Source organism: Poecile atricapillus, chromosome 11 (assembly GCF_030490865.1).
Source record: "Poecile atricapillus isolate bPoeAtr1 chromosome 11, bPoeAtr1.hap1, whole genome shotgun sequence".
NCBI lineage: Eukaryota > Metazoa > Chordata > Aves > Passeriformes > Paridae > Poecile > Poecile atricapillus.
This window is the reverse complement of record NC_081259.1, coordinates 3,488,397-3,501,246: the sequence shown is the minus strand read 5'-3', so window position 1 is coordinate 3,501,246 and position 12,850 is coordinate 3,488,397. Positions and strand designations below refer to the sequence as shown.

Here is a 12,850-nt window from a genome sequence, read left to right as displayed (position 1 = left end):
CTTAAAAAGAGGGAAAGTGCTTTAAAACTGAAGTGGTCTGGAATGAGTCATCAAAAGCTTTTATATATATATATATATATATATACACACACACACATGTATATTTTTATGTGTTTGTGTATAGTGGTTTGAATCTTATTTTTTTCCTGTTAGAAGCATTTGCTATAAACCTGACTTACAAGCAGGTTACACCTAGGGGTTTTAGTTGCCACTCTTGGTTTAGGAAAAAACAATTGCCTTGAAAAATTTAAAATGTGGTCAAGATAGCAAATATTTATTTTCAGTATTGTGACAGAGGACAACTGTGTGTTTTGTGCTGAACAGAACAGTTGCCACTCCTGATGGTATCTTTGTCTATTATTTCTCTCCCCTCCACTTTTCCTTTTTAGTTTGGGAGATTAAATTCTACACTTAATTCCCACAGTATTATTTTTTTTTTTTTTTTGAGCTGTTTACTGTTATCATTAATTTTTCTGTATCTTGCATTTGGTAATACTATTTTACTCAACAGTATTTTAGCTCTTTAGCTGAAATTGCTTTGGACATATAGATGACTAATGTGCCTCTTTATTTATTTATTTCAAAATGTCAGATTATTGGTGACTTTAAGCAAGCTGACAGTACTGGCAAAAGGTTTTTGTTCCGAGTTAATGTTGTTTTGCATTCCTTCATTGGTGATATATAAAGAATTTTCAGAAGTAGGATAGACTTAGGTTTGTGGGGGTTTTTTTAAGCAGCTTTGGTTTGCCTGCAAATAATCTAAAGCTGTACTACCCTTGTATCTAAAGCAGTGAATAAATTTAGTGTTTTAGGGTTACGAATACATTATTTCTTCTACCTCTTTAAAACAGTGCTGGTGCTTTAAATTTACCATGCTCTGCTGGTATTCTGAATTTTGATGAATTCCAGATTTAGTCACTACTTAAAGCATATAGATATCTGAAGTTTGTCTAGAATCCATCTTTTTATAGAAGTTTCTGAAGTCTTGCTAATAATGACTGTGCTTGGCTGCTGTATTGCCAGCAGTGATTTTATGGAGCTGCAGTTCAGGGTGCTCTCTGTCCTATGCCAGCCCTGTCACAGTTACACCAGTGACATGACTTTAAAGCTGTGAACTGAAATTCGCTGTGATGTTCTCATTTTTTAATAAACTACCAGAAAAAGCTGATCAGTGAGTGATGAGTGGCAGCTGACTTGACTGTGCATCATTACAATCTCAGATTGGATTGGTCCTCTGGAGGCTGTGCTGCTGGGAGGGCCAGAATCCTAAATCCATGTCAAATACTGGTACATAGCTCTGTCTACCAAAAATCTGTGCAGAATCAACCCTGCAATAGGCAGGGATTGGATTCTCCTCTGTCTGAAACATGTTTTTATTTCCCAGCTGTGCACGTGATGTTTTTCCAGCTGATTCTGCTCTGTTGTTGTGAGAATGTTTTTATTTTTGAAGTTTATACAGCAGATGCACAACGTCCAGTTGTCACACTCCACTGCTCAGGGAACACTTGTCAAAGATTCAGGTCTGGGTTTAGCTGTTCTGGAGCCATTAAGTAGGATTGAAAATTGACTCCAAGAAAATTCGCAACAGCTCATTGCTTGTTAGTGCTGGAGTTCATGCAGGCAGTCACACAAAGACATAATTACTGTATGAACAAGTTCTTCAAGCTGTGCTGGTCTCGTGTATTCTGCAGCCCTTGTGTTGCTGCAGAATTTGGTGCTTTTGAAATTCTGTAGTGACAGAAAAGTATATTTTTACTTTGCAATTTCAAAGTGAGGACCATGGCATCTGTTAATCAAGAGAGAGTGACTTTACACAAGCTGTGCATGGAAAGAATAGACCCAGAACAAAGCATCTCCTGCAACTACAGCAAGATAAAGGACTGTTCTTCCTGTGGTGGGCTTGATTTCGGTGGAGACTTAATGTAATCCCAGTTTTTGACTTCTAGACTCATGGGTTTGGTTTTGTCTTTTGCCAGGGATTAAGCACCTTGCAGGAGGGAAACAGCAGTGCTGCTTCTTCAGCGCTGTTCCTCAGCCACTGTTCTGTCATGAACTGCCCAAAGCAGGGGAGGGGCATCTCCAGTGCTTCACTGCTCCCTGCCTTTTGGACCTCACCATGTCTGCAGCTTTTAATATGTTGCTCTTGAATAATGCTAATGTTTGGGCCATGAGCTGATGGTGCTTGTGCAGCAGAAGGCTCAGGGAGTCTGTGGTTTGTTCACTAGCAGGATTTTAGTGCAGGTGCTGTGGCCCATGGGGGCTGTAACACTCAGCACTCACCTGAACAAAACACTTTTGTTGGTAATCGCTCCTGCTCTGGGCTGGGGAGTAACTGCACCTGAAGAAACAAAATATTGGTGGTGGCAGTTCTGTGGTAAAGACCTCTGAATACCCTAGCAGCCTGTGACATATGTCCCACATGTGACACACAACATGTGACACATCATTCTTCACAATACTTGTAAATAAGTACACATCCAGTTCATTTAGTGACTTAGTAGGGTTTTTTGGTACATCTTACATCATATCAGTGATGTGATATTTCATATGGCAGCCCTGTAATTCGTAGTGTAGACTATGGAATTCTAGGCAAGTTAGTTAAATTGGCAGCAGGGCGAATTTTAACTTAAATTCTATGTTTAAGGGAAATACTAGGTAATTTCAACAGGAAGTGAATAATACATTTTTTATTAAAAACTCTCAAATATTTTGAGAATGCTGTAAAGATGTTTTTGGATTAAAGATATTACACATTGTCCTACTGTAAGCTCTTCTGTAACTGTAACAAACTGGTACCATTTAAAGCCCTGCTCTTTCCTGCAAATAAGTTAAAGTTCAGTACTTGCTGATTACAATGACTTTCTAAAAAGAAAAAAAAAACCCAAGTATTCCAGAGCCAGTCTTTATCCAATGTTGACATGAATTACATTTTAAGGCTTACTCAAATTTCACTATCCCTGATTCCTCTACAGCCATTTCTCTCTACCTCTCAAGGTCTCACCTTTGATTTCCCACCCCTTTTCACATTAAGTCAAAACAGTCTTCAAAGAGCTGCTTTGGCTTTTGAATCATCTGCACTAAATGGAGGCTGTGCAGGAAAAAACATGTTAAATGTATTGTGTTGACACACAACTGAGAAGTTCTGTATTTGAAACATAAATGGTGACATTATTAGAGCTGTGTCTGGAAGTCCCATATTTTCGTTATTTTAGTTCAGTAAAAATAGAGATGTAATTGCTTCTACTTTATTTCCTTATTTTTGGGGGAGGCTCTCTGCTCTTGTACACACTGATCTCAGCTGGTGTTTTCAAATACCTGCTTTCAGTTGTCTTATTCAGCTTGCTTATTTTTGGGGTTTATTTTTTGGTAAAACAGGGTGGTGGTTCCATACAAATACTAAAGGTATTAGAGCTTGTTCTGGGAGATGTAGCCAGTGCCCATGATCTTGCATGTGAACAGTATTTTAACAATAGCATAAATCCTTGGAATCTACTAAACATTTTCTTTGGGAATGGTTGCCATTTGTGTTGTAATTACTGTTTTGATAGCAGTAAGTTATCTTGAGTACAAAGACGCTGAAATAGTTCTGTTATCCTTTCCAGTTTTAAAGCTGTAAAGAACTATTCAGGACAAGAAGTATTTGTAATTGCAGTACTTTATGGGCAGGTAGACCTAAAGAACCCCATTCTTTTTATTAAATGAATTCTAATCAGACTTAAGCCATTTTTTTTCTTGGCAAACTATGAGTAGGAGATAATATTTTTCCTAAAGAACTTCTAAAAGATTATGAAGGATATTATGCAGATGGATTGCTGCACTTGGAAACTTTTCATGTTCCATATGGCTTATCTGCAGTGCACTGTTGCTGAAAGGAGGCCTTCAGTCAGCTACTGCTGCTGCTGATTTATAATTTAACCATTGCAAGTACGTGAAGATCTGTGTTTGGGAGGCTGTGTTTGTACATCTATGTGTTGTTGTTTGGGTAAGGACTGAAATAAAGCCTTTATGTACCATGAAATATCTCTCTGAATGTTCTGACATAGAACTGTGTTTTGCTCTATTTTACCATTAATTTTAATTGTTTGCAAATGTGTAGTCCCTGAAAGGACTATAAAATGTATTTAATTTATATGCTAAGGAGTATTTTTTTTTTTTTACTTCTTGAAGATTAATATCAGTCTATTTTGGTTTTGTTTTTTAATAAAAAGATCAAGTTAAACTGGCACTTTATAGTCTTTAATGGGAAAACCTAGTTGATGGTTCTTTCTGTAAAAGAGGGAAAACACAAACCTGCTCAGTGGTATAAAATTCAGTAATCTACTGAGTTGGATAGAAAGTGAAACAAAGACAAATGCATCAAAAATTGGACTTTGACAGCTTGACTAAGCTGTCACTGTGGAAACAGCATTATCAGTGCTAATGGATTACTAATCATTTTAAGTCTCGAGTTCATTTAGGACCAAGCAATCCAGCTTGTTTGTAGGTCAGCAACTGCTTTATAAAGTCCAGGGTTTCATAGGTAGTGTTTCCCTAAAATCACAAATACAGACACACACTTGCCTTTCCCATACCTTCTAGTCCAGAGCTGGGTAATATTCTGGGGGTGAAGAGTGGATTTTATAGCCCATAAAGTTCTAATTCTTTAGTAATTGCTTGTGGTTATCTACTTAAAATAATGTTTCACAGTAAAGATGCTTCAGGCTAGAATTTAAACTTCATGCCATATCAAGTCTAAAAACCTTTTGTATGTGTTATTTTATATAAATGAGAGTTTGAATCCTGAGTGCCATCTTTATCATATCTAGGAGGAATTTGACAGCTAGCTTTCATGTTTGGCAAGCCAGGGATACATGTTAAAATTTGCCAGATACTGGAAGTGGTCCAACATTTGAAACAAGACGGTGTCTTTTCTTAAAATGGTTTATAGCAGGGACACTGATAAAATTTCAAATCATGAACATTTTTCATCTGTAAATGCTGAATACCTTTGTCTAAAACTGAACCTAGGGTATTGCTAAAAGGGCTCTTTTTCTTCATATTTTATGGATAATGCAGGTTTAGAATTTTTTATTTGTAAAACCCTAGAATAAGTAATTAATCCTAAACCACCTTTTTTTTTTTTTTGTCATAGCAAACTATAATATTTGGCCAAGAAATACAATAGCTGTAGCAGACTTCTAAGTACTGCACTCAGAATTTTTCATGTTCATATATTTTTGCATAATGTCCATTATTTATTTTTAAAAATATCACTACTAATTGAGCACAAGTATGGAAAATATTATTTAAGTAAGCTGAAAGTAGAGTATGTCAATAGTTCAGATTTTCTTTAGCATGCAGTATTGTGGCTGGGGAGCCTGCCAGAAAGATTGGTTGTTCTTTAAGAAGTTAAGCTCTCCAAGTTGCTTAGCTCATGGAAATGTCTGTCATAATCTAATTTGGCCTCCTGTGCATTTCAGGGAAGTTTTGAAAGCTGGGCACCACTCCTTCCCTGAGCTGGTTTGGGATGGATGTGTTTGTGGCTATAATTAGAACGTGAAATTTGAACTGATAGCGTGGCAAAATGTAATTGAAAATGTGTCAGGGATACTGAAAGGAATAGTATAGAGCTAAATGTAAGTAGCCTCCCAACTCAAAGGACAAGAAAACAGCTTCATAAGGAAATTCGCAGATGCTTCACTGGTTGAAGTTGAGAATATTAATAGAGCCTGAGGAAAAGATATCAAGTTTGTAAATATCACATAAAACAATACGCTACATCTGTCTTTGAAAAAAGAAATTTCAGCCTACAGAAATAATGTTGATGAGCTTAAATAGACAAAACACTGTTACCGAGTTGCATTATCTGGTTTTTCTTTGTCTGTTCTCTTTTGATGATTGTGTTCACTGGGGATTCATTCCTGCTTGGATTTTAGACAGTGGTAAATTTGTGTACCCGGCACTGTGGGGTCAAGGTCTGACTCTGCAGAGCTGTGTTGTTAATTTAGAGAAAAGAAACAGCTATGATGATGCTTCTGTAGCCAAACTGACCCGCAGGAAGTTTAAAGACTAAAAATAGCTTTTGGTGACTAAGAATACTCCTCGGGTACTTGAATATATTTTATACATAATAGGAGAGACATAATGATATCCAAAGGATGAGACACCTTACTATTGTTCAGGCTGATGAAAGTGGAATATTTTGTGTTATAAAAGAAAAGAAAAACAGCCAGGTTTTAGGCTCAACTTCTTGGCAATGGTATATATCAGGAAGCAAATAATAAAACAATTGTCTTGCTTTCAGCAGGACGTTCTGCTGCATGTAAAGCCTGTGGTGATACATGTGGTCCATGCCTGCTGTGGGAAGGGAGCTGAGCTGCAGTAAGGGAATATGCCCTGTTTTGTCTCTCTGATCTTTCATGTATTAAGAATGAAAACTGGGTGGGAATCTGGTGCTGTGACTGCTTTATTTATCCTTCGCTCTGTGACTATCACAGAAAGAAAAAAAGGTGTGGCTTTTCATGTAGGATGTGATTATCGGTGGTGGCTGAGGTTTGCTGCTGCCAGCAAGGCTGGGCCAGTCCTTCTGCCTCTTCTGTATCTGTGGTACTCAGCCCACACGTTGGCAGCCCACCTATTCCTGCTACAGCTGAGTATAAACCAGCAAAAATAAGTTAAATAAAGAATGGACAAGGAGAAATTGTTGTTAATTTAGAAAGAAAAAAATACTCTCCATTATTGCATGGTATCTCCAGAGCTTCAGGAAACTTTAATCATTTATCCTTTTGATATCCATGGTGGAGGGACCTACCAGAGCAGCAGTAATACTTAGCAGTACTAGTAGGGCTTTTCCATTACTTCAGGCCTGAGGAATATTTACACTTTAAAAAGTTACAATATTTAAAACATATTTACTCCAAATTTGTGTTGCTTCGCAGCTTTTCCATGCTCTGATTGCAAGAGCAGTAGCAGAACTAGCTACAGGATTTAAGTGAAAGGTTTGCCTTTTCCAAGGGAAATCACTTTTCATTTCAGTCATAGTCAAATTTTGGACATGGTTTTCCCAGTGATTTGGGATGAAATACCAACAAAAATCCTCTCTGGCCAGCTCCAATAGTAAGTGCAAAAATAGAGCTGTTAACATGATACATGGTAGCTTTGACAGCAACTACCATTTCCTTTTTGTGTAATATTACAAGAAACCAAACACTGAGTGTTTTGAATGACCTGACACTTCTTTTACACTTTATAACACTTTTTACACATGAGGTCATCCTACATTCTTGCTTTAAGGCAGAAAAATATCATTTCCTGACGTGACAATGAACATAATCAAGTTCTTTACAGTTCTGCCAGGGCTGGTAAGGAGCCCAGATCACAGTATCAGAACTCTTGGCTTTTTAACCAAACTCGCTGATCAGAGCACAAAACACGCTGATTATGCTCTTTAATCATTAGCAACATCTCCTTTTGGAGTGGGATATAAATCCCGGGGTCTGGATGGGAGGGAACCAGTTGGGGGTTGTGACTTCATCTTTGGGAGCAGTGACCCATCTGTGTTTATTGGTTCAGAGTTCCTGGTTCGCAGAGCTGCCCCTGAGCAGTGCCTGGAGCCCCTGGGAGCAGCTCTGTGGCGGGGCTGGAACAAGCCTGGGGAAAGGGGTGGCCTCATCTCCTGCCATGGGGGCTCAGCAGCTTCAGGCTCCTGCCTTCCATGTGCATCTCTTGGATTTTGTGGAAGGAAGCTTGTGCTAGGATAATTACACTGAGATGGTTGAATATCAGCTCTGCTTCCTCAAGGATCAATCAATAAATGACTTTATTCTGCTTTTATACTCTTTGCTATTTGTGTTATTGGTTTCAGTAAAATTTATATTGAATCGTAGAGAGAAGCCAATTATTCCTTTCTGTTGTTGTTTTGCAAGAAGCCCTTCTTCTGTTCCTTAGATGCTTCTTGCCAAGGCATGAATCTCTTCTTAAATTAGCAAAATGCTAATTTTAATTGCAAAGTGCAATTAAAAATTACTTTGCATATGTGTGGGGAAGTTCAGGAAAATATTGGGGCTCTTGTACCATGTGCTTGACTGCAATATTTAAACCCATCATAGCTGGTCCAGCCGTTCTCATGCATTGTTTTTTAAGCTCTGCCATTCAAATAAAAATAAATCAATACTAGACTTAATAGTGGAACAGCAGCAGTTTGCAGCTCCTGGGTCATTCTGCAATGTCTACATGACCAGAGCTGTCTGGAACACTTGTGTAGGGACTTTGTGTGTCACAGAAAAGTATTGTTGTGTTTCCTTCATTCTTTTAAAAAAAGATTTCAAATTTGCATTGGTTCCTTGTAAATATTTAGCATTATTTTCTGAGTAAAACCAGTATTTTTCTCTGATCAGTTAGTGCAGTCTTAGATCAAAGCTGCACAATCTCAGTTACTGGGGCACAATAAAGCGCATTGGCAAACATGTTGGAACAATTTCCAGTAATTTTGGCTAAGTCTTAGAGGAAGTGGAAAGTAACACAGATTTACTGAAAGGGCTACACATTCCCTTACATGATCTGGAAAACAAGACTTCACACCAGAAGGTAATTGCAGTGAGCATCCAATAACAAAACCTGAAATTTAATGTTCTTTTCCCCTCTTGCTCTAGTAAGAAAAAATTATGCCTTATATTTATTAGTCTCCACTGCAAATACTATGATTTTGTTCTCAACTAGCTTGTGTATCACAGCAGAGAAATAAAACTCTTGTCGTGTTATACAAATTACTTGGTCTCACCAAATGGCATTTTTTCCTCTGAACAATCTCAAAATTAATAAAATTTTGATCTCTATGATAATATATTGGCAATCTCTCAGCCGAGTTATTTACATTATTTGGAGAAACAACAAATTTTAGCGCTGGAGCATCTGGAGGGCGGAGTCAGTCGTTGTTTATGGAGTTTGGCTTTCGTGTGTCCCCACGGAGCGATTCCCCAATTCCCGGTGACCGTGGCCCTCCTCGTGTGCCCTGGAGCGGCGCCTGTGTCGGGCTGTGGCTCGGCTCGGCTGCGCCTGCCCGTGCGAACAGCTCGCAGCATTCCGTGGGCAGGAATGTTTTACTATTGTGTTACTGGGCACTGATAAAAGTTCGCAGGCTTTTTATGGTCAGGTCCTCAAAGTGGCACTTGGTGTTTTGGTGATAAGGAGGCAGAGCTCTGGCTGTCGGACCCAGCCGTATTATCTGTGACAGGGAGCTGTGGCTTAAATCCCTCCACAATGACAGGAACCCCATCTGGAGTGACGGCTTCCAGAGCCTGAAACGGGAGATACGGAGGCATTTTCCTTCCTCATGAGTCAAAGCAGAGTTAACCCCATTGTTAGCAAAAATGACACGCAGTCACCGAGAGGAAGGAGGCATTTTTATATTTAAATCTCTTCCTTTTTGTTTAAGTTGGAGGATGATTTGCAGACCGTTCCGGGGAGATGGACTGGCAGCATTACGCTTAAAAGCTTTCGCTGGATTGTTTTAGACTATTGAAAGGAGCTCTACTGAAACTCCCTTGCTGCAGGACTTCAGTTGCCTCAGCGTGTTTATCACAGGAGCTGCACTCTGTGCATGTCTTGCAAGCTCTGTAATCGCGTCCCGGGCACCGCGCGCTGACGCCGACATTTGGGTTCTATTTGCAGAGCGCCGTGGGCTGCAGGGGTTAAGTGTAATCCAGATTAGCCAGCGTTAACATTTTCCCTGCTGATATCAAAGTGTAGCAGACTGGCAGGCTGACTTGTTAGGAAGGGCTGCGAGAGGGATAACAGGCTCCGACCTTGAGAGGCCGAGCAGCCGGGCCTTGTATGGCCAAGTGCATTTACGTGTGCAGCTGATTGGCTGGAGCAGCAGCATCAGAGCCGTGACAGGTGCTGGAGGAGCCTACACCTGTTTTCCCCATATGCTGATTTAGTGATTACATTTTTGTGGGAGTTCCAGATACTGTGTGGGATACACGGAGCAAGCCAGGAAACTTGAGAAGGAATTGCAGCTTATGGTGAACTGTGATACTAAAGAATTTCAGGCTGCGAGTTGGATTTTCAATTCCTGCTTTAAAACTAAGGCAGAAATAAGCAGCATTTTGCATATATATGAATACTGAGGAAGTTGTGTGTACTTTTTATTGTACTAAAAATCAGTTGACAGTAAAAAAATGCTGGTGAATACTATGAGCTAAAATATTTTGTTTTTTAAGTCACAATTTCAGTGCGTTATGGAAATTGCTTCTGTAGGAAAACATGGGGTTTTTTTTATGGTGCTGGAAACGTCAGCTTGCAGATTTCTGATCTTTAGAGGTTTTAATGTAAAATTCATGGAATATAGATAATTTCTGACAAAAAGGAAGTACACAACTCCCTTATGCCTGTATAGTCCTTCTGCTACCTTGTGTACAGATAACATAAATCTGTTTAAAATTTGTATTGTTTTCTTCTTGAAACTTTTTTTCTGAAACATTAAAGATTTTTCCACAGGTAATGTTTTAAATATTGTTTTGTTATAAATTAGAACTTGCAGAGAAAAGGTTCTGATTGTGTAATAGGGTGAAAAACAAGAGATATAAATATATCTTGTAATTTGGTCACGAGACCTATAGTTTCACATCCTTTCTTTAATGGTTGGATTGTAGACAAGCTTGCTTTTTTTTTCCAGGGGATGTTGATGTGAGTTCTCCAGCAGAAAACAGGAAGTAGCTCCATAAAGTTAGTCTGAAGGACTCTGAAAAAGCTTATATTTAGCAAACCAAGTCATTTTAGAGAGGGATTATGTAATTTCTTTTTGCCGTTCTTGTTATCGTGCAGGATGACAGAAGTGCAGGAAGATCCTGCCTTTATCAACTACTGAGACCGAGTGTTACAGATATTAATGTCCTGCAGTTGTTTATTGGATCAAAAATCTTTGCCACTATGTTTGTCAGAGTATAACTGTATGCTCTTTAAAATGTGAATATTAAAATTGGGATGCTAAAATCAATTCATTAAAGATCCAGTAAACTGACTTTTAATTTAATAAGACTTTTAATTACCAGTGAATACATTAACTCCTTTGCCACAGGCTTGAATGTGCCTTGTCAGACAACTTCACTCCATCAGCCAGTGTCTAAAAATGATTTTGCATGCAATGCTGGGGAGATGAAGTGGTTGTAGGGGGAGGTTACCTGTGAGATGGCACCTGGGTGAACCTTTTCTCTTTGTTTACTTTGCCACTATCTTGAAAGACTGATTCTGTCTGTTGCACAGTGACTTTTGTCTGTGAAAGTTTAATGTAGTTTCAGGGGCTCTGAATGATTCAGTAGTGTACAAAACTTCTTGGCAAGTTAGTATGATTTGTATGTGAATTTTCCAATTGTATTTCAGACCTTAAGAAAGAAAGGCCTTAATGGTTGTGAGAGCCCTGATGCTGACGATTACTTTGAGCACAGTCCGCTATCGGAGGACAGATTCAGCAAACTAAATGAAGATAGTGATTTTATTTTCAAGCGAGGCCCTGTAAGTACTTTTATTTTATCTCTACTTTTTATTTGTTGATCCTTTTTATTAACTTCATTATTTAGGCTCTGAACAAGAAGGAACACAGAGGGTGCGACAGCCCGGACCCTGACACTTCATATGTGCTCACGCCACATACAGAAGAAAAATATAAAAAAATTAATGAAGAGTTTGATAATATGATGCGGAATCATAAAATCGCAGTGAGTACTAAAGTATGGTTTGTGCTTCTCTTACATGCATGAGAATTTTCATGGTGTTTGCTTACCACTGAAAATCACTTCAAAGCAAGAGGATGTAATGGCTTGAGAAGGGAAAAATACTTCTGAGGAACAATGAAATTGTGATACCTGGTCTTGTTAAAATACATTTTATTGTAAAGAATAAGAAGAATCATCTCTAGCTTTGGTTTTGCACTCCCAGTTTTTCATACCTTTGGGACACAAGACATTTCAAAATTTCAGGAGCCTACTCAATTACCTAATCCTACCTAAAAATATTTAGCAAGATAGGCTTTTGTTGTGGGATGTAGGACCATTTATTTACATTTTGTGGGCCTTCATATATCTGGTGATCAGGATTTTACAGTATGTGACAAGCAGGCAGATAGAATTGGATGAATTCTGTCATCTAACCAGTAGAATTAATTTTGCTCAAGTCTGGATATTGAAAGTTATTTAGGTATTTAAAATCAAGACTGCTGCACAATGAGAGCCACAAAAGATTGCTCCTTCTGAAATTCCAAGAGATACTTCCTTGGACACTGAAAGATAATTGAAAATTTTCTCCCATGTGCCAACCCAGTGTGCAGCCATAAGTCACTTGGCTCCAGAACTTCAGTTTGGGGATAAAAGGAGTGGAAATGTTGCATGATTTTTGTGGAGGTGTTCATGGTGACATTTAATTTCCACCTACAAAAACCAGCTAGTGTTGAGTATTACTAAGTATTTTCTAAGAAAACTAATACCAGGACTCTGGCACAGCCTTTGAATATTTTAAGAATGCAAATCTTGCAGCAGTTAAAGGAGATGGACTGGGTGGGTTAATCTGCACAGACCCTGGGGCATTTGAGTAGTGTCTCCAAATGACTGCAGATATTGGAAACCATTTAATCGTTCAGAGCATAAGAGATCTCTGGGGACTGAGCAGCAAACTGACAGTCATTGACACCCAGCATCACTTCTGTTAGCACTTCATGCTTGAATCAAGCCAATATATTTTGGGTTTTCTTTGTTTTGAAGGTTTTGCTATCTGACATTTCTGTGTTGAGACATCTTCAGGCCTCATCTCTCAGTGATAACAACACTGCCACACCAAGCTAAATGGGTTTTTGGTGAACAGCCTAAATGTGTGAACATCA

At 38.6% G+C, this 12,850-nt stretch overlaps 1 protein-coding gene across 7 annotated transcripts in view; it reads left to right on the top strand.

Moving 5' to 3' along the window:
• MEF2A (myocyte enhancer factor 2A) overlaps window positions 1–12,850 on the top strand; it is an 82,160-nt gene that overhangs the window by 44,152 nt on the left and 25,158 nt on the right. For 2 of the 7 annotated variants that reach the window (XM_058847307.1, XM_058847304.1), the window contains exon 4: window positions 11,359–11,490. In XM_058847307.1, the coding sequence (XP_058703290.1) occupies window positions 11,359–11,490 (132 nt within the window). Of the gene's footprint in view, window positions 1–11,358; window positions 11,491–11,555; window positions 11,706–12,850 lie in introns of all 7 variants that reach the window. The other 5 variants (XM_058847305.1, XM_058847302.1, XM_058847306.1 and 2 more) reach the window with 3 other exon arrangements.